Below are 21,868 nucleotides of genomic sequence, written 5' to 3'. Positions count from 1 at the left end.
TGTCTTCTTAACAGTTGTAGTTTGGCTCTCAATAAATTAAGTACCCCATGTTTCCTAGTTGGGGGGCGCGGTGGTGCAGTGGGTTGGACCACGGTCCTGCTCTCCGGTGGGTCTGGGGTTCAAGTCCCGCTTGGGGTGCCTTGCGACGGACTGGCGTCCCGTCCTGGGTGTGTCCCCTCCCCCTCTGGCCTTACGCCCTGTGTTGCTGGGGTAGGCTCCGGTTCCCCCGCAACCCCGTATGGGACAAGCGGTTCTGAAAATGTGTGTGTGTGTGTGTGTGTGTGTGTGTGTGTGTTTCCTAGTTTTTGCTGTTAATATTTCAGTAATCATGGCCCTTCTTTAGACTATCCAATGTCACCTTGTTTCAGTATGAATTCACCTGCAGTGTTTTAATTGATTTTTATGTATTTATTTTACATTAAACATTGAATTAATACCAGAGGTTGGGTGTAGTGCATTAAATTTACTTTATTACTTGTACCTAAGTAAACTTTGGATTTTTGGCTTGTAGAGTTTTTACTTCTATTCAAATACCTTTGTAAATAAAGGTACTTTTACTGTTACATTTTTGTTGCCCTCTTTTCATTACTTCAGTTTGTCACTTTTAATATTTTAACTTTCTCTCCTTAAAACCAATCTTTTCTCTGATCAGAGGCCAACAGTTAAGGATAAGAAAAGATAAGTTAAAAATATATATTTTTTCATCTGTATTGTGAGTTGAATTTGGAAAAGTGTGTCTAAATTGTTCTTGAACAGACTTATTGGGGAAGTCAGTTGCTCCTGTTTTATTAATTTAAGCATACTGTCTGTGGTAATAGAAATTACCATTTTGTTTTTAATAACAGGTAAATAGAAAGTGTTTGAAAAGAACTGTGAAAGCCTATTCAGCTTAGAACATCAGAAATCATTTAAATGCAGCATTATTCTTGGAGTTATTCCTTTGCATTGGCTCCTGATGGAGAGTTGGGAGTAAACATACATTTTTGTACTGATTTGAGGAAAATTTCCAAAGCTACATTTATATGTATTACATTGGTCATCAGTTAAGTTTCTTTATTTTGGAGAATAATGTATTTTTTATTTTTTTTACTACAAGCATACAGTAAAGGAAGTTCCCAGTGTGACGTTATGACAGATGTTCACTTATGATCATCTTAGTATAACAAATGTACATTTGTATCGGTTTAATTTTTGAAAATCATTTCTGAATTCTGTGAACTCATTTCATAGTAAAACTGGATAGTTTCACCTCCACTTTAGTCCTGTCGCTCACCCCTCTGCTTCCAGCTGGAACCTATAGTCTGGTTGTTTGTGTTTTCATTTGCACATCAGAGTTCATTTATTGAATAATAAGTAAAAGTTGTATCTTGTAGCTGTTACCGTTGCTACTTATTCATGAAATTAGAATAAGAGTAACAACATTTTTGAACTTGAGTAATTTTTTTTTTTTTTTTTGAAAAATAGTACTTGAGTGCTGTGTTTGGCTATTCAACCTCCCTCAGATTAATACAACAGACTTTGAGTGTCATACTGTGTGCAAATATGTTTTGTTTGTGAGCATTTATTCAATGTATGGTACATAATAGCTATGAAAGTGTTGAATGAGTATAGATAGCTATAGGATATTGCAGAGCAATTAACGAAGGCCTTTTAATGGTGTGCTATGATAACTAATGTTAAATATTGAAGTCATTTAATTAGAGGCGGCAGCAGATGGCGTAGTAGTTAGAGCTGCTACTACTGGATTAAGAGGATGCCTTTTTAAATTACATCTTCAACTGTAATACACTTGACTGAGGTACTTACCTGAATTGTTCCAGTAAAAAAAATACTGAACTGTGTAAATGGGAAAATAATAATTGTAAGCCACTCAACATTTTAAGTCTCCTTGCCAAAAGCTTCAGTTAATTTAATACATTTAAATTGTGTCCATTTTAATGGGAGTGGCTGATATTGTAGCATAAATGAGTATCAGTTTTGGGGCTCAGGAACACATGATAAATATTGCAAATGCTAATTAAGTCTTTGATTTATGACAGTTCATTATACAAAAAGTTTTTCAGAAACAAATTACATTTGTAAGGTGGGGGGAAAAAAAAGTTAAAAATTTTCACAACCGTTAAATTGTTCTGTAACAGTTATATTTTTAGGCCTCAATTTTTCAGTCAGTCCTTCATTTTAGGTGCCTGTGGAGTCTAATTCCATATTCATTAACCATGCTTTTTTTCCTCCTTGAAAATCTAAATTACTGCATGAAGGCAGACAGTACCTTTGGTATGTTAACTTACAAGTATCTCGTAAGTTAAGTGCAATTGGGTATTGAGTATAAAATTGTTGTGATGGATGCTGCAGCAGTTTAACACCATTTTGTAGGTACAAAGGCTCAAAATATGTGTTTACATAAGTACATGTGTTACAGGGCAACCATGCCAGAGTGCTACATAAAGTGAATTGAACTGAACTGAGTACTTTGTATGGGCTAGACTGCATTCAGATCTGTTGATCTGCAAGGTCTTAGAATTTGGATGAACCAAGTACCTTTGCACATGTAAGTCGCCTTGGTGAATAAGGTGTGTGGGCTGATAACACTGCATAGTATCCATTGGAAGTTGCTTTGGAGAAAAGCTTCAGCTAAATAAATAAACGTAAATAAATAAATATAAATATCAAACAACTGAGCAACTACACGTGCTCTGTAGGGGGTGCCGTCATTCTGAAACACCCTTATCTGCAAGTAGGAAAGGCTGAAAAATGGGGTGGGGTGAATATGACCACTTAGTGTCATTAAATAGCAATTAACATTGACTGTGCTCCCGTGACAGCGAATGCATTCAAACCATGCCAGGAAATATGTGCACCAGATTACTGCAGAACTGCCTGAATCTAGAAAGCACTTCGAGCTCTTTTAGTTTGGCCCATAGTCCTCCATTTTTGTGGTACACAGTAAAGGGTGAGTCATCTGACTATTTATCTTAAGCCTGGTGGTCCACTGCCTGTGCTCTTTGAACCAGTGGGTGCACAAACATGTACCACCAAGGGTGATATCAAGTGTACTGCAATATGAATATGAGATTCCAGGGATTTATTTGCCTGATTCTGCAAACATATTACTGCCCTTAGCGTTGTGTGGACAGTGTTAGATTTGTGGTCTATTATTCAGGTCATTTACAGGACTGAGAAATATAAAAGACACAGGTTCAGAAGCAGAGGCAGAAAGCTTTTGCAGCAGACTTACCCATTTCTGGTCTAACTCTGGTTTACCAAAGAGGTGCTGAGAGATTTTCTGGTACACCCCCACTGGATGCTGTTTTTGTTTACTTAAGCCTAACTGGCTGACTGTGTCCCATACTGAAATTGGCCCCCTGTGTTTCATGTTTAAACAGACCTCACCTGGTTGTTTTTATCAACCCCCCCCCCCCCCCAGCCTGTATAGGTGGTCCCCGATTTACGATGGTTCGAATTACTATTTTTTCGACTTTCTGATGGTGAGCTGGCGATAGACATTCGGTTAAAAACGCACTTTTTTTTAAAAAAAACGTGATGCTCTCTCTTGCATCTCCCAGTCTGTCATGCAGAGCTGTGTATTAAATGCCTTTTTGACTTGCGCTATTTTGGATTTACGATGGGTTTCGCGGAACGTAACCCCATCGTAAGTCGGTGACCACCTGTATACAGTATATCTTAATGAGCAAGTTGTAGTGAAGTTCAGATATTACTAAAATGCACCAGCTCTTCATTTTACGAGTGAGCAACTAATTTACCTTGCTTCCACGATTTGCCGTTCATAGTAACTGTCATCAAAAACAAGATGTAGAGGTAAATAATATTTATTTTCATTCATTTTAAAAGTTTTAATGTGGCACCAAATTAATACTAAATTAATAGTAGATACTAAAATAAATAAACTTTTTAACACTGAAGTAAAAACTTTTGCAAACTGTTTTTATTTATTATTGATATATTCGAGACCATCATATGCAGGATGTACCCTGCCTGATGTGCTTCAGGGATAAGCTTCAGGTCACATCTCTGCATTAAACCGTTGTTATTGACAATTGATGGATGTCCAAGATTTTTACAGAACGTTTCCTATGAATTAATTGAGGGTACCTGTATTATTAAGCTTTTATCCATTGAGAATTAGTGGTAAAAGTGATTTTTGATCGAAGAACAAATAAAATTTCATTAACAGATTTTTGGTCCCAGTTGTGGTTGTAACATGGACAAATCACATATACAGATACATTCAAATGAAATATTATTTAACTGATGCCTTTCTGTTTTGCATCATTGTTATGATTTGAGGCTTGTCAACCCACTATTTTTCACGGAGGCCTGGATGCTGGAATCCCTGCTGAATTAATTAATTCCAGGCATATTTTATATGGCACACATGATGGATTTTAATACCGATCTTGAAAAAACTTCCAGCTTATATTCATCTACGTCATCATGCAGATGCTCATTTTCACATACATTCTAGCTGCATCCGTATGTCTACTGGCCACATTGTATAAATGTTGAGGTAGGCTTGTAATCTTGATAAATGTTAATGCTGCAAGCACACCAATATGTGACTGTATTTAGGGTAAAACCATATCAACTGAGAAAATAAACCACAAATTAGAATTTAATTCCCTGTTACTCATTGTTGTTGGGTCATTTTGTACTCATCCCAGCCTAATGCCCTGTGCTACTGGGATAGACTCCGGACCTCTGTGATCCTGCCTTAGGATGAATGGCTATAAACAGTGAATGACTGTGGGCATAACTGAGCAAATTTGATTGCAATTCACTTTTATGTCCTACTAAAATTTTGTTAACTGAGAGGTGTTATTTTTTGGGGATGGGTAAATATTCTGAATTTATGCAAATTAGAGGTACAGCGGTTCTATAAAACAAATACTAGTAAGAAGACTGGTGGGCTTATACGATTGACAGAAAAATGCTTGACTGGGTAATGTGATGGCAAACCAGTGTATTCTGCCTGTGCCACAGCTGATTCTTTTTTGTTGGGTTTATTTTATTTTTGTATTTTTAAAGTAATTTTAATTTTGCTGTGAGTTTGTTTCCAAATCTTATGTACACATCTGCATAACAAAATTGATGGTTATCACAGTAACTGGGTAATAAATGTAAAGTTTGAACTGTTTAGTATGCATTTAGTGAAAAACTTAACATTGAAAGTGACGAGTCAAGTGAAGGGTGAATGGCTGCAATAAAAGCAGTACATTAATTATTCAAGGCTTGATTTAGAAAGGTGATTCTGAGTTTTCTAGGAAGAAAGTTCTTTAGCACTCAGGGAGCAGTAATCTTTGCCACAAATTAGGTACTGTAGATTGTTTTAAAAAATAACTGATTTTTCATTATTGTAGAGAAGAAACCATTAACATATGTGATAAACATCTACAAGAATACCAGTACCAATTTATCATACTGAAAAGAATTTTTCTTTGTTTTCCATTAAACTCAAGTGCCACAATTGTGTACTCATATTTTATTTTTTTAAAAGCGGCAAAAAAAGGCTGACTCCATGATGGTTTAATTGCTTTAATCATTCAAGATGCTACATGTAAATCTCGCAATAAATCTATGAAAGTACTGAAAAACATTATTTTTCAAGTGCATTGAGTATTTCAGTATACTCATTCCTCACATGATGATGTTAATTCATTTCGTGAAACCACCCCATTAGCCTAGGCAGATTCCCTTTGTGAGGGGTTTGAATTAGCATTATCTATAATGGTTAAAGATCCATGGATGAAGGGTGTCGCCTAAAATTAAAATACCAGACTAAAGCACATTTTATAATGTTTCTAGCAAAAACAATTATTTCTGGTTTGTCTTTTAGTGCTATACACTGGAATTGCAGATGTTTCAGTTTTAAATTTTCAAACATACAAACATTTCCCAGTTCTTTTATTTGTAATGGTGTCTTGTTCACCACTTTTTTTTCTAAAATTTCTCTGTTGAGGAGTGAAACTGGTCTGTTGTTCAGTTTACCTCCATTAATCTGCAGCAAAATGCACTCAGAATAGAAACTAAATGAGAATTTCCCTGCAGAGATTAATAAATTATTATCCTAGTATCCTGTAATAAAAGGTTCTGTTTGTACAGGGATAATTTCACAGAGCTTTGTAGGACTGATTTGATTCAGTGTGTTTTTTTTTATTATATCTGTATATCCTAGACTTTTACAGACACCATCCAGTGAATAAATAAAGGTGCCTGTCTACTGTTATGCTTTTTTAATTGCAAACTGAAGGTGAGCATAGACTGACAAACATTGCACATTTATTTGATGAATGGGTCCATCCTTATGTTTTTTTGTCTTCAGTCACAAACCAGACAGGCAGTTGCTGTTTAAGATCAAACACTTTTTAATTCATTCTCTCCACACTGTTCTCCACTTCACTACCAAGCTGTCTGACACACACGCAATGTGACTGTCTTCCATGTATAAAGCAGGTTGTGGAGATTTTTACTCTCACTTTAAAACGTAGACTTTAATGTTGCTTTAGTTTAATAAAACTCCTGCAGCAGACTGGCATCCCATCTACAATGCTCCCTGTGTCATATTCATTGCTTCCAGGACATAATTTTGAAATGTTGTTTGAAAGTACTGCATGCATGCATATGGATATGCACATATTTTCATACTATACTAAACTGTGAATCACAGTATGAAAGAAGGGTGTATAAACAGAACATGAAACTGGAGATGTAAGAAGTGTTTTGATCCATAAAAATGCAAACTTCTAAAATCCAACTGTGTACTGAACTGTAATTAGTAGTAGCTTGCTTGGCCACCAAAAAATTGTTGTTAATGGTAATTGATTTTTTTTTTCCCCGTATATTTTCAGGTGTTTTCCCTCAATGGAATATTTGAATATTGAATGTAAGGTCCTCCCTTGCATGCAGAAGAAAGCAAGAAAAGAAGGCTGACTGAGATGTGCTCATGGACATCACAATGAAAAAGGAAAGCAAAAAAATTCTTGGAATTACAGAATGATAAACAGAAGACACATTAAAAGAAGAGAGGGATAAATCAATCAACAGAACGCTAAAATAAAATACAAAAAGGGAATATATTTTTGATATATCCAACTAGGAAAAGAAAAAAAACTTGGGATTACAAAAGAGGATTGATTGGGGACCAAAGAATCACTTTTTTCTTTTTTCATGATGTAACAGTAAGCAAATGCAAACTAAGATTCCACTTATAAAGTCAGTATTAACAAGTGAAAAACAAGGACAGGCAGTCATTAAGAACGAAGAAAAAATAAACTAAGAATTATTGAAGTTGAAGTAGATATTTTTCTGGACAAACGAATGTCATGTTTTTAATAATTTTGTCACTGTAGAGCAAAGCTTAAGCTTGAAATACCAGTTGTGCTATATAGTACAGGACTGCTGCTGCTAATGCTATTGCAAATTTTTTTTTTCCTCAGATTTTAGATATGGCTGTGATACCTGATTTGAAGCATTACAGTAACCATAGCAGTTAACAGCATTTGCAAAAACAGTTGTGTTTTATTACAGTGTAACTATCTTCTTTCAGTTTTGTTTGTAGTTATCTAAGGTAGCTTGAGCTTTACTTTACTCTTCGGTGCAGATCCATTTAAATTTTCATATTTGCTCTCTTCTAGTGCCAAACTGCTGTGTCTGCTTTGTGATAATTGCAATATTTATATTTTCTATTCAATTGTTACTCACGTCTGTGTAAATTTTCAGAAGGCAGCCCGTTTTCACTTCCTTTACTTTACAATTCGAGATCCAGTAAGATACTTTAATTACCTTTAGCCAAAAAGGACAAAAGAACTGCAGTTGTGTACCTTGAAGATTTTTATTGGCCAGGTCTTCTATCACCTGTCTGCCTTGGCTGTAGCAAATTAAAAGTCTTGCTGCTACAACTGCGCGAATTACACCTGCTTCAGCTGCGCCTGTGGCAACGATGGACTTCTTGCGCTTGTGACGCCACTTTTATGCAGTTCTGTCTGCAGTTACTATTACAGACTCTTTTTGTATTATTACAGCTACGGAAATAGTTTTCCAGAAGTGTTCTCACCACAGTATCAGTGAAATTATTTGTACGCTGATTTATTCAGTGTAGTGAGAGAAAAATGAAAAGTTTTCGTGATGGTTCTGCTCCTCATCCTGTGTTTGCTAGTGGGGTTGATGGAGGCAGCGGGACCTCCCTTTACCCATCACGGTCATTAGACCCTCAGAGCTCTCCAAGAATACCTGAAGAATATGTGGCAGCACAACAACAACAGCAACAACACAATCCTCAGGCACAGAGCCAGCATCCTCACAATATGATGCCTATTCACACCAGCCAGGCAGCCCTCATGCAGGGTTATGGGGCAAGAAGCCGAGTCAGTGGAGGTGGGGAGGTATTCCCGAGTGACTCAAAACATGCTGATATTAACAGCACCAACATCCCTTTCAGGAAAGAAGTGATTGATTATTATTTTTCAGCAAGTAGCAAGGAAGAAAATCGAAGAGGAAGCCAGGGATTCAGTTATGGGATCGGTTTGGGTTTTTCAAATGTGGATAGTCAAGTGCCTCATCCATACCGGCCTGTCAGAAATTCAGGTTCTGCTTCTGGGATGTCTCACTATCAGGTGGACTACGGTACTGCAGCTGGCTCTGGTAGTAGTGGTAACGGCAGTAGCAGTGGTGTTGGAACCTTTTCTCCCTCACACCAGTACCGTTTAGGTCAGAACTCCCCAGTTCCAGCAGTTGGACCTCAGATTCACTTACGTCATCAGGCCCCAAATTATTCCTCACACCAAGGGCACCACCAAAGAGGCTATGGTCTCTCTGGTCACAGACTGCCTCATACTTTCTTACACTACCCTCCAAATGGATCCATAGGGTCAGGAGGTGTTTATAATTCTCCTCCACAAAGGTACCATACTGGGAGAAACAATTTTGAGTGCAAAATAAACAGTTCTACTCATGTCAATTCAAACTCAAATCCTAATCCCAGTTTGCCTAGTACAAATAGCATAGGGCAGTTTGAGAGCGTGGGTCAGAGTTATCCCACTTCTGATTATGCATATAATTCACAGTCGTCTCATTCGCATCCGAACCATCCTATCCATCCTATTTATCCTAATCACAGTCATCAGCAAAATTTGGCACAAACCTGTGACCCATCTTACAAAATGCATCCTTCCAGTGTGTTACACCAACCAGGGCTTCCTTACCCTAAACACCCCTCATCCTCCAAGTCTTCCTCCATGGCTCTCTCTATACCTCAGTTCCCATCACAAGAAGTACCGAAGTCTCCGATGCATTCTCAAACCCAGCAACCCCAGTTCCACCAGAATTTTAGTCCAATTTCTAACCCCTCTCCAGCTGCCTCTGTGGTTCAGTCACCCAGCTGTAGTTCATCTCCTTCTCCTTTGATGGGTAGTGTTGAAGGCAGTTCTGCTGGAGCTTCTGTACACCCAGCTCACCCTCCTGTTCTGAAGCCACGAACCACCCACAGTAACAATCATCTGCTACAGATGATTCCTCAACTAAGCCCTACACCCAGTTCTAACAACAGCAGCAGCAGTTGTGGAAGCAGCAGTGTTAACACTGCCAGTCTGAGTACAAACCCAAGTAACAGTCACCCTCCATCACAAATGGGAGTAGGAACCAAAGGTGGGTTCAGTGGTGAGCCTCCATCTTCCTCCCTGTACCCAGCTTCTCCACAAGATAAAATAATCCTGGGCCCTGGAAACAATAGTCTGAATGCTTTAACTACGCAAGTGGCTAATTTACCGAATACTGTGCAACACATGCTGCTCTCAGATTCTGTTGTCTCACGTAAAAAAAGCAAAGAAAATGGACCACAAAGTCAAGGCCAGCAATCAGAGCAGTATATTCCTTCAAGTCAGCACAAAAACAAGATTATAAATGCTGCTTGTAGTACAACTGCAAAAAGAGAAGGAAGTAAAAGTAAAAGGGATAATGGGAGCACTAATTCTGAAGTTGCAATGCAGGAGGAATCTTCTCAAATGTTGGACAGTCCAATGAGGAGCGCTGAAGTTGAAGAGCAGTTTACAGAAAGGCATATGGAGAATGTGAGAAGGTTGAGTGGAATAGACATTGTGTCTGAATCAGATGACCGCTGCCCTCCATCCCAGATTATTCAAGATGAAGTCAAGTCTCAGACTGAAAAGGGTTGTCATGTCTCACCTGTTCATGTGAACATGGTAACATCTAAACAGTGCAAAATGTCATCTCCCTCGCAGAAAACTGGCCAGACTGATGAATGTGCTGTTACACCTTCTTCCACAATTTGTCTTGCTCCATCAGTGAAACCCATTGCAGTCCATTCTTCAATAGGCTCTTCTCCTGTTTCTCCTCCTTCCCCTGGAATTTCTTCATCTAATGCTAATGATGAAACTGTTGTTTCTTGTGTACATTCTAATAATGTTACTAAAGAGCTAGAGCATGAGCAGATAAGCAATAAATTAAAGGAGCTGGAGGAAGACAGCAAATCACCTGTGGGAAAGACAAAACTTGATATTTCCCAGAAAGAAAAGAGCCTTCAAAAAGAGGAAGGAAGAAGCAAACAAAAGGAGAAGGAGGAATGGGAGCATACACAGCCTTCATGGAAAGAAACAAAGAGTGAGAGAAACAAATGTGAAAAGACAGACCATTCTCAAGAATCAAATGGAAAACTGAGCTCTAAAGAAACCTACACAACAGGAGGTGTTGGGGTAATTGTCTCAACCCGTTTAGAAGTAACTCAGCCTGAGACAATGCCAGAACAGACAGAATTATCAGATGAGTCTGATCAAAAGAATAAAGCTGGAAACTGTAGCTCTTACCCAAAAGATGAGACTCACTCTTGCTCTTCCCTCACGGATTCAAGTTGTCAAAATGGTGAAAGTGAAGGAATTTTGACTGCCAACCCTTCATATCATGGTGCTAAATTTCCTTCTAAACCATTTTTCGACCACTGGGTAACGACTCATCAACCTCATTCTGACATTCAGAAAACTCTCTATGTATATGAATTATCAAAGGGTACTGGGATGAATTTAAAGACAAGCGGGCAACCGACATCATGTGAAGCAGGAATAGGGACAAATCTTCGGTATCGGGATTACCATCAGCATCAATCACATTACAGCTCTCCAGTACGAAAAAGGTCAGACATTGAAGGGCAGGACAGAATAGTGCATGATCTCAATGCTCATCTGCAACAACCATTTCCAAGTCTTTTACAAGAAGTTCTTCAGGGTTATCACACAGATAAACGCTATGGATGCCACGAGAGATTTTCTCAACCCTTACTAACCCCTAATACTCATCATTATTCCCAATACAGACATCCTCAATCTGTGATGGAACAGTTAAGACCCCATGTTATGACCACCCACACTACACTGAGTGTGGACCATCACATCACTTCTCAAACACCAGCCCTTCAAAAACAATACCCACAAAAGGAGAGACATCAAAGTGAGGTTTTCCTAAGACAAGAACCTTCTCTTCAGTCCTGGAGTGCTGTTGGCATTGGATCAAAGGGAGTTCAGTGGACTTCCTCAGACAGTCAGAGTAAAATGGTAATACCCCCAGGTCACACTGCTTCTAGCATGCCGCAATCTGCAGACATACCCAGTTCCAAACATATCAATCTGGCGGACTATTCTCTTTCCCCAAGGAAATTGTCCTTAAATCAGTCTACTCCCACTTCTGCAGTACAGCAACTGCTATTGCAGGAGACTGCAATAAACAAACATGAACAAACAAGTGACAGTCAAGTATCAGTAAGACAAAGAAACCCTCAGAACATATCTTTAGCTGAGCGTCATTCAGTCATCTGTGACAATTCACCAGCTGATGATGTGACATCTGAAGGTGTGCTTGGCACAGAAAAAGAAATGGAGACGGGGAATTGTGAGCAACAAATTGGGTGCCCAGGAGCTTCCGTTATTCAACAGTCAGTAAGTTCTTCATCTGAAATGTTAAAACAAGACAATGAAACAGAACCGAATATAAAGAGGGAAGTGAAGCAGGAAGAGATCAACCATGAAATAAAGGGAGCCCCTAGCATTGAAATATTTAATTCTAAAACTTCAAAAGTAAATGCCTCTGAACACCATGCCAGATCTCCTAAATCAATGGACAGAAATATGAACTTCTGTAGGACTTACAATGAAGGAAAAGCTCTCACCAACTTAGCTTCTTACAAACCTCAACAAGCCTCCCAACATTCTCTCTCAAATTCTAATTCTCAGTCATCACCAAATTCTTCAAGGTTTCGGTCCTACTTTGAAGGTTCAGATGAATCTAGCCATTCTACAAAAACTGCTGGATTTGGGTTTGAAGAAACAAGAAAGGAGGCAACCAACAAAATTCAGAGTGCTCATCATCTTTCCAAACACCCTCATTTATCCTCTCATCATACACAAACCCCACAATCCACTAACAGATTACAAGTTTATCCTCACTCACATTCTGTTCAGTACTCTCATAGTGTAGATGACTGGCGAGCTCCAAGCACCAATCATCCTTCATCCAAGGATGTAATATACCCAGACACAAGTGAACGCCTGAACTCTTCAGAAGTTGGAGTACAAACAAGTATGCTTTCTAACCACCAACTGCCCTCAGTGTCTTCACATGGAAATTACTATAACAAAATGTGGAACATGTCACTGTCTGAAAAGATGTCGCAAGGGGCAATAGATGGACAAACTGATGGACAACAGCAGCCTGCTTCTGCTCTACCCCCTGAATCAGTTGTTAATCATCTAATTACATCAACAGGCCTGAAGCAATTAGATTCAAACCATGTAAGAGATGGACGGGAAAACATTGTCAAATCATTGCATCCAGTGACTGATAATGGAACAAGTGGTGGTACTGGAGGTAGTAATAGTGTAGGGACCTGTAGTAAAAGCAGAACAAGTGGGTCTGGGGATACAAAACCCTTAATGATGAGAAGGAAGATCCGTTCTTTCATCTCTCCAATTCCAGCAAAAAGGCAGCACCAGGACACATTCCGACAGCAACGAGGACCCCCAATTCAGCATACCAGCTCTGCATCCAGTCATAATGATGCTGCTAATTTCAATATAGATGCAGTCCATCTCAATCCATCCAGTCCAAGAATGCCATTGACTGTATCTGCTCAAATTGACTCTTCGGTGTCTCCAACATCTACTATTACTAAAACAAAAATTCTTCCACAGAGGAAAGGCAGAGGTATGAAATTGGAGGCAATAGTTCAAAAAATTACACCTAACATTAAAAAAGCAGATGGTGACAGCAGTGTTAGTAATACAGATTCAGTCCCAAATCATCTGTCAAACTTGTCTCACACAACATCTTCTTACAACACTGACATCCAGGACCATGAATCTACTGATGAAGGGAATTTCACAGGAATTAGTGCTCGCTCTGGAAATTGCTTGCCCTATATGAGAGATGCTCTCTCTTTAGATGATATTGTATTATACAGAGGTGCTGAGGAGACAGGGCCTCAACCACCTACTGCGTATCCATGTGGTCCCCATCAAGATCAAAACATGCTTAAATGTGATGTAATGGGAAACATGACAAGGAATGTTATCAAGGATTTGGAGTCAGAATTAAACTTTGACTTAGGGGTGTCAGGAGTTCCAAAAACAGAGAGAGAGTGCGCTGGAGAGAGGATCAAGGATGATTTAAGGATGCCTCCTGATTTTCCTCTTCTAGGACCTTTACCCCCACCCCCACCATTACCTTGTCCTGTACAGGCCTCCCCACCTCCCTCATCCTCTGGCTTGGCAGACATTCAGCATTTTGAAACTACTTATTTGCAGCTAGAGACACGAAAAGGTAAGCACACAGCAGCTACGCTTTTGAAACAAAAACTTCAAGAGAGCGATATTGAATTAGGTATGGATAATTATACTAGAAGGGATTACATTGGTATCAAGTCACCCCACCATAACCAGAGCTTAGGTCACTGCCTGCTAAACAGTCCCTCACACCCCCATTTGCCACATCATCATCAACATTCTTCTACTGGCACCACAATGACAGACCAACAGTTTATAGAACCCAAGCTTGAGAATGCAGTGCCAAAAGGCTATTTTCCATCTGGGAAGAAAAAGGGACGCCCAGTTGGAAGTGTGAATAAACAAAAGAGGACTCAAACCCAGTCTCAGAATTTGTCTGTTAATGCTTTACCCGTATCCCACACATCTGTGCCAGCTCCTACACCTCCAGTAGAGAATCAAAGCACTAACAACACAAGTTTAGTTCCTGCTGACTCATTGCAATTTCCAAAAATACCTCCTACCTCAGTTTCTCCTCCTATTATATCACAAACAAAAAAAGAAGACACTGAAACTGAAGAGACCAAACCTGATCCAGAAGCAAAACCTCGAAGACAGAGACGAAGAAAGAAGGAAGATGGTCATATAGAAGATGCCGGGCTACAACAAAGACGGAGAAAAAGAGGCATAGTAGGGGTTTTGAGTAAGGAAGAAATTGATGCTGAGATAGGAAGTGGAAAATTCTGCAGCCGTGGGGTTTTCTCTACATACAGAAAATCTGTTTTTACCCCTTATATTCATGTAGAAAGAAAGCTGGAGGAGATGGGGAATGTGTGTACCATTGTGAATGGAGAAGATGATAAGAAGAAGATTGAAATTGCTGTGGAATACAGCAGAGGTAGATGTGCAGGGAAGGATGTGGGTCAAGGAGCTGACACTCCACTGAGCTCAGCCCTTTCTTCTCAACTTGTCAGGAGAGATGGAGAAAAGGATAAAGTGAAAGAGAAGAGAAATGCAGAAAACTTAGCATCTGTCCTTGTTCAGTCCAGCCCAACGGGTAAGGCCCTTCCTTCCTCTGGATTTGTGCTCTCTGGACCTGTGATGACTGAGTCAAGCACAAGTGACCATCTCCTCTGCTGCTTATGCAAAAAGTGGGCTAACTACAAAGATCTAGGAGATCTCTATGGACCTTACTATCCTCCTGATTATTTAACAAAGCTTCCCAAGAACTCTCCAGTGACCAGGCAGAACCAGATAACTGTAAAGCTAAGCACTATAGGGGTAGATTTGGGAACAACCACAGCTGAATTGTCAAAGCAACAGGTGTTGCTAACAGAGATCCAGACCCCTGTATCTGTAATAAATGGTAATTCTTCAGCAGAAAAAGATAGAGACCCTGCATCTGCTGCTACTCCAACTGAAAAAGTGTCTCCAGTGGAAGGACTGAGTGTGTCATGTAATACAGACAAAAGTGGGAACAAAGAAATAACAAAGGACAGTTGGGACCTGACATCTGAACTGACCATCACAGATGTGAGGTTGAATCTGACAGGAGATGCATTTAACCCTGAACAATCACTGCAGAGTCCACAGCAACAGACGGAGGATGCTCAGAAAAGACCACAACTCAGGAAGCTAACGTCACACCCACGTTTCAAAAGACGACATAAATCCAATGAGGATTTGCCCAAAACTGGATCCATTAACAACAAAGCCTTATTGCCCTTTCAGCCCCCTCCACCTCTTCAGCTTGTTAACCAGGAACCCACTGATCCTTCAGCAGTCTTATCCCTGCTCCCTCAGGTGCCCATAGATGCTGAAGAGTTGTGGGTACATGAGGGGTGTATAGTCTGGACCAGTGGGGTGTATTTGGTCAATGGAAGGCTGTATGGACTGCAGGAAGCCCTAGACGGTGCCAGAGACACAGTGAGTTTTTTTCACTCCAGTTCATCTTTGTTTTAAAGATCTTCTGAGCGTTCATTTTAAAATGCTGTTACCCATCTTATTTCAAATTTAAACAGTAGATTTATATTACTGTTAACTTTCTTCAAAAACAGTTACAGATGATTAAATATTTTGGAATTTTTTTATCTGGATCTCTTATGCGTGACTCTCTCATGACTTTGCACTATTATGTTTTGTGGTTACCTTTTGCATTTCTTTGCCTGACTGTTGTTCATGAGATTTACAGTCAGTAAACGATATATATGTTGTAACAGTCCTCTCTCTATCTCCGCTAGAGCTGCTCTTACTGTGAAGCGGCGGGTTCAACTCTTGGTTGCTACAGTAAAGGCTGCACTCTGAGATATCACTACCTTTGTGCCCTGGAGGCAGGTCAGTGTAGGTTTTTTCAGAAGAGGATATTTTCACATCTCTTGTATTAGTGAAAACATACAATGATGGATCAGTATCCTTTGGTATCTGTGTATACATTAGATTTATTTATTTAGCAGAAGCTTGTTTCTTAAGTAGTGTACACCTCAAGGTAAACAACATACATTTCACAACAGATGAAAGCTTCAGTTGCAGTAATGTGATTGTCAAAGTACAGTTAGTTTCTCCAATACCACAGGTGATCATGACAGATGGTGTCATGGAAATTTATTAAACTACCAGGACATCATAACGGTTGGTCTGAAAGAGATGGGTTTTGAGAGTCTTGGGTCTAAAAGACATTCGGCAGCAGCTCATTCCACTACATCTGAGCCTAAACTGAAAACATACTAACTTTCAGTTTTGGACCTCTTGTGTAGCAGTCTTGCAAAGGTATAGAGTGTGATGAGGTTTTGTAGGTATCAGGGTGCAGATCCTTTGACTGTCTTGTAGAACATAATCAGAGATTTGAACTCGATATGGAAAATCACAGGAAGCTAATTGAGAGAGACAAAGAGGGGAGATACATGGAAACACTTTGGCAACTGGAGTTGCGTTAGTCCAGATAAGATATTACCATGGCCTGGGCCAAGAGCTGCGTAGAGCAAGCAAATTTTCTACGTTAATGGAGAGATGCTGACAGGTGGATGGGCCTGCTGGATAGATGCTATTGGACAGAAGATCTCTCTTTTGAAAATATTAAGTTGTAGAGGGAGGTCAGTCACCCAAGTAGCGATGTCCATGAGGCAGGCAGCAATGTGAGAGGACACATCTCTGGCAGTTGGGGGAAAGAGAGGAGTTGACTATCATCAGCATTGCAATGATAGGAGAGTCCATGACAGGCAAGACAGAGCCAAAGATCAAGCAGTGTAGATGGAGAAGAGTAACAGATCCAGCTCCAACCCCTGTGGAACACCGGTTGAAAGAGACTGAGGGGAAGACAGGGAGCTACGCCAAGCCACCTGGTAAGATCTACCCGATAATTAAAACTCAGACCGTTTCAGTTGCAGTCTTTTAATCCTAAGCACCTTGTAGATGCAAGTGGGATGCGGTTGTTGACAGTGCAGTCTAAAATGTTGCCGCTCTAGTTGACTGAAGAGCCTCTGACCATGCAAGGAGAGCACTCTGTGTGGAATGGCCAATCTTGAATCCAGATTGACATCCATTCCCAGATCATTCTAGGCAAGAAATGTGGATAACTGGTTGTAAGCTGCATGATCCAGAATTTTGGAAAGAAAGGGGAGAAGAGAGATTGGCCTGTATTTCTGGACTGAGTTTGGGTTCAGAGAATGTTTCTTTGACAGCCATATCAGCCACTTTAAAGACATATGGGAAGCAAGCAGAGGAGAGTGAAGAATTAAAAATGCAAGAAATGAAAGGAATGAGTTGTACAGAAATGGACTGTAAGAGAGAGGATTGGATCAAGAGAGCAGGTGGTGGCTTGGTGTGAGTTCAGGAGGTCAGAGATTTTGGGGGTGAAATCTGGAGACTGAGACTTTGCTTGGAGTCCTAGCAAGGATGGGGAAGTGGATGTCAAGAACATCCTGGTGAAGAAATCAGCTTTGTCTCTAAAAAATTTATGTAAATAAATAAATGTAATGTAAATGTAAAAATGAGGCAAAATCATTAGCATTGTGGCAAAAAGCTTGTTTGGATTGTTAGCTGCAAATTGTAGTTTATTATGGAAAAAATTAGTTTTTGTAAAGGAAACAGCAGAATAAAAGGATGCAAGATCTTCCTTATAAGCTATTTAGTCTGTAAGACTTTTCTATACTTCAATATGTATGAAATTAATGCATCTATTTCTGTTTCTTCCTCTGCCCTAGAGTGCTCCCTGAACGAAGACAACTTTTCATTACGATGTCCAAAGCACAAGGTAGGAAAAGACTTGGTAAAAAGTCTGCACATTAGTCAAATGTCAAGAGATTCTTTGATTGTTTTAGTGAGTGAAACTAATGCTGTTAAGTGGTGTACACAGATGTTTTGTTTGTTGTCAAATCCTGAAGAGGAGGGTCTGGAACAGATGCTAGCCAGTTTAAATACCAAATTAGGGCGTCTTAAATATTACGCTTACAACAAACATCAAAAAAACACAGAATTAATAATTTATGTATTTCACACTCCCTACATGTTTTTGTCCATTTCACTCATTGTGGGTCACAAAGTGCTTCCCAAGAAACAAAGGGAGAAGGACTAGTACTTTTCAGAAAGGAAGACACTGACAACCCGAATGCACCGGACATATTGCTTGAAGGCACTTATGAGTAGCTAAGAAACTCCTGCCATTCCACATCAGGGTGCATGTCATTGTTCCTTCAAATGAAATATTCCTAAAATGGACTGCATCTTCCTCTGACACAGTTGTGGTGCCCATTTGATTTAAGTCACATTGTGGCTGGATCACCACCCCTAGAACTGGCCACTTGTTGTAAACTCATTTCTCTGAACGCTACGTGTAGGCAGGTATGTTTGGTGTCGTCCAGTTCTCCACCCTTTCTCATAATTCCTCTTTCTGCAGTTCTCTCAGAATGTTAAACCAGCTAAGATCATCCACCCAGAACAACCAGAGAGAGGCTGAGGGTGATTGTGTGAGGAAGAGAAGAAATTCCAACTGGGACTGGTGAGATAGAGATTCAATTTAGGCGATGTAGCGACGAATGAAGCTATGTCTCTCTTAGCTTGAAGGGATCTGTGTACTTCTCTGAGCCACTAAACAATCTTAATTTTGTGGTGAAACTTCAATATCATGTGGTTAAACTGTGGATTTGATTTGGATTTTCTTATTTTGTCCTTTTTCAGGTTGACTAATGCCAGTTCAAGAAAGAGGGATGAAGAGATAAAAATGAAAGGAAATGAAAAACGTGGCAATTTTATTTTAGTGCTAACGAACTAGAAAGACTTTTTTACCAAGCAAAAAATAAAAATTTGCGGTTTTCTGTCATTGGTTGAGAAAATGTGTAAAAAAAAAAAAAAAAATGAAAAAGATTTATTGAAAAAGAAAACATTGTGGACGATTGTACAGTAGGACTGAGGGAAGGCAAACAAACTGGACCGAAAAGAAAATCTGAGCCGACCCCTCGGACTGAGAGCATAAAGAAATTCATAAAAAGGACTTTTCTTTCTCTTAAATAAGCTTTGAATTTGTAGAGAAACTGACCGAGCTGTTGTGCTTTCCTTCTTACCGTTGCTGTTATTTTATCTTTTTTTTTATTGTGAAGCTCTGTACAGATACATGGATGGAAAGGGGAACAGGGAATTGTGAACAAGCATCTGAGAGGACATCGAGAGATTATGAAAAACTGAGAAAGGGCCAATATGTTATGTGTTATTCTTATAATCATTATGATTTTTCTGTCATTATTTTGATCTTTGCTGTTATTGTCATCAAGACATTCCAGATTTGAATGGCAGTATTTTAATTTGGAATTCATACACTACAAAAAAAGTCGTAAATGTCTTACTCATTTAATATTTCTTATGCCACCAAATGCCTGAGAAGAAGAATCAGTAATATGACAGTTTGGGTTTCCATGAGGGTGGCATTGCCTTGAAATTTGAATGCCTGTTGCCTTTTGAATAATTCATTTATGTGTGAGTGTATTTAGGTTCACATGTGTGTGCATTTGGTCATCTACCTTCAGTCCTTTGAAAAGTGTTCTTATTTCACATTCCAGTTTTACAGAGCAGACACAAACAACATATGTACAGACTTTTTTGAAGTCTTGTTTATAGACAGAGAAAGATTATCTGAGTGAAAGATGGAAGAATGCAAATGACCATATTGACCCTATGGGTGTCTGAGTGAATGAAGCCAAGATTTAAGTTTTAAAAAAAAAAAAAAAAAAAACCTTATTTCTTGCAGTGAAGAGGTTCAGTAAACTAAAAATACAGATAGGCATAAACATTTTTCCATCCTAGAAAAGGCAATGTTAATATAACGCTGAAATGTAAACTGATCTGTCTGTTGCTGTTTTCATCATTTCAGTTTTTTTTTAATTCCAGTAAAAAATGACAATATAAAGGGGTACTACAGCCTCCTGTAAATATGAACAGGAATTATAAATTTAATGGAAAAAAATGGAAAATGCTTCTTGATGGGTTTTACTTTTATACTCTGATGTCCACGTTTCTCTTTCTAATGTTTACAAAAATATGTCTGTACTTGTCTGTGTAATGATCCTTCTCCCCTTGTTCTTCTGTATTGAGAGGGACATCCCAGTTATGGGCTTTGGCATGTTCTACACTTAGAAGTCATTTTTACAGTTTTCGAAAGTGTATGATGAAAAAATATAGTAATAGAATCAGTCTTTTGAGAACCAGAGCCATAAGCTCCTCATTCAGGTTCAGGATTCAGACAGACAGGTCGAGTCATACTTTTTGCATACAAAGCCAGAGACCCAAGCGTGTCTCGTGCACAGGCTGAGGCAGGTCATGATCCGACGTTATGCTGATGCAGGTGTGTTTCCACGCCAAGTTACCGCAGAATTGGAACGGAACCCAAAGGGAAACGGCTGCCCTTACAGATGTGTTACCTTAAGCATGTCAGGAAAATGGCTGTGTTCTTATGTGGTCTGAAATGCATAAGGTAGTCGTTGTGACATACTCTACAAATTCTGGCTCAAACAGGAAGTTATCTATGCTGGTTTAGCTATTACTATGTCATTTTCATATCTGCTAACATAGTGACTTACGTTTACATTTTACATTTATTTATATTTAAATAAATGTAAAAAAAAAATGTATACTTAAAGCAGTTATGTGGCCAGTGGTTGCTGTTTGAGTGATTCTGGAATACATCTTTTGCAGGGTACAGAACACTAATTTAAAGTTTAATTTTTATATGAAATATTATTCATCAAATTTCTACTGTCCTTCTTCTGCATTTATATAATTGCACTGTCTGCCTGTTGAGGCCACTAGATACCACTCATCTGGTCTTATATATTAGTGGGCAGAAAAGCATTAATGCGTTTCTTCTCTTTGACTCATAGGGCCAAGTCTCAACTCCTTCTTAAATTCAGGGCAATCGCAGTAGAACTTGATTTTACTCTCGATGTGCCTATCCCAGACAACCCAAAGCACCTTCGTTTTTGCAGTAATGACAGCAAAGCTGAGACACACATTAAAAATTTTCCCCAAAGCACACATCACTTCCAGGATAAAGTGCAACTGCACGTCATTAACAGTTCAGTGAAGCAACGCTGTTTGTACAAGACCAGAAAGGCCTTCAGGGTGTGATGGCAAAGGGTAAGAACTAGAGTGACTGTGAGGAATAAGGAATGAGGAGAAGGAAAGAGGCTTATGGAAATTACATGAAAAGACCTCAGAAATAAAGCAATAAATGTCTGAAAGCCTACAATAATTAGCAGTCTGAAAAAGCAGAAGAATAGCCCTGTCTTTTGATAACCCTGAAGAAAGAATGCAAATATGTCAAGGATGAATGAGGCATATTTTTTGGTGAAAAATACTACACGCAGGGACTTAACATTAGTTGCAACTAAAATATATAGTTTCCTTACTCTGCAATGCATCTTTGTTTAGCTGGATTCTTCTAACGACTGTCATTCCTTACCCTCCACTTTTCTCTCGTTAAGAAGAACATCATCAGCCAGCATCTGACACTCCTCTTCGGCTCATTGTCGGGTTTCTTACTACGGGTCTCTTTCTCATCTTATCTGCTTTAAAAGTCTTTTAAAGTATGCACAGTGATGGACTGCAAA

The 21,868-nt window shown here is 39.2% G+C and overlaps 1 protein-coding gene across 3 annotated transcripts in view; it reads left to right on the top strand.

The window, feature by feature from the left end:
• LOC108940083 (transcription factor 20-like) overlaps nucleotides 1–20,763 on the top strand; it is a 32,697-nt gene extending 11,934 nt beyond the window's left edge. For 2 of the 3 annotated variants that reach the window (XM_018761937.2, XM_018761938.2), the window contains exons 2-7: nucleotides 6,864–15,701; nucleotides 16,016–16,109; nucleotides 16,976–17,113; nucleotides 17,975–18,024; nucleotides 18,667–18,768; nucleotides 18,948–20,763. In XM_018761937.2, coding sequence (XP_018617453.2) covers nucleotides 8,124–15,701; nucleotides 16,016–16,109; nucleotides 16,976–17,113; nucleotides 17,975–18,024; nucleotides 18,667–18,726 — 7,920 coding nt within the window. In that variant the 5' untranslated portion in view covers nucleotides 6,864–8,123 and the 3' untranslated portion in view covers nucleotides 18,727–18,768; nucleotides 18,948–20,763. The remainder of the gene's footprint in view (nucleotides 1–6,863; nucleotides 15,702–16,015; nucleotides 16,110–16,975; nucleotides 17,114–17,974; nucleotides 18,025–18,666; nucleotides 18,769–18,947) is intronic. The other variant, XM_018761939.2, reaches the window with a different exon arrangement.
• The last annotated feature ends 1,105 nt before the right edge of the window (nucleotides 20,764–21,868 follow it).

Source organism: Scleropages formosus, chromosome 20 (genome assembly GCF_900964775.1).
Source record: "Scleropages formosus chromosome 20, fSclFor1.1, whole genome shotgun sequence".
Taxonomy (NCBI): Eukaryota; Metazoa; Chordata; class Actinopteri; order Osteoglossiformes; family Osteoglossidae; genus Scleropages; species Scleropages formosus.
This window is presented reverse-complemented; position numbering and strand designations above follow the sequence as displayed.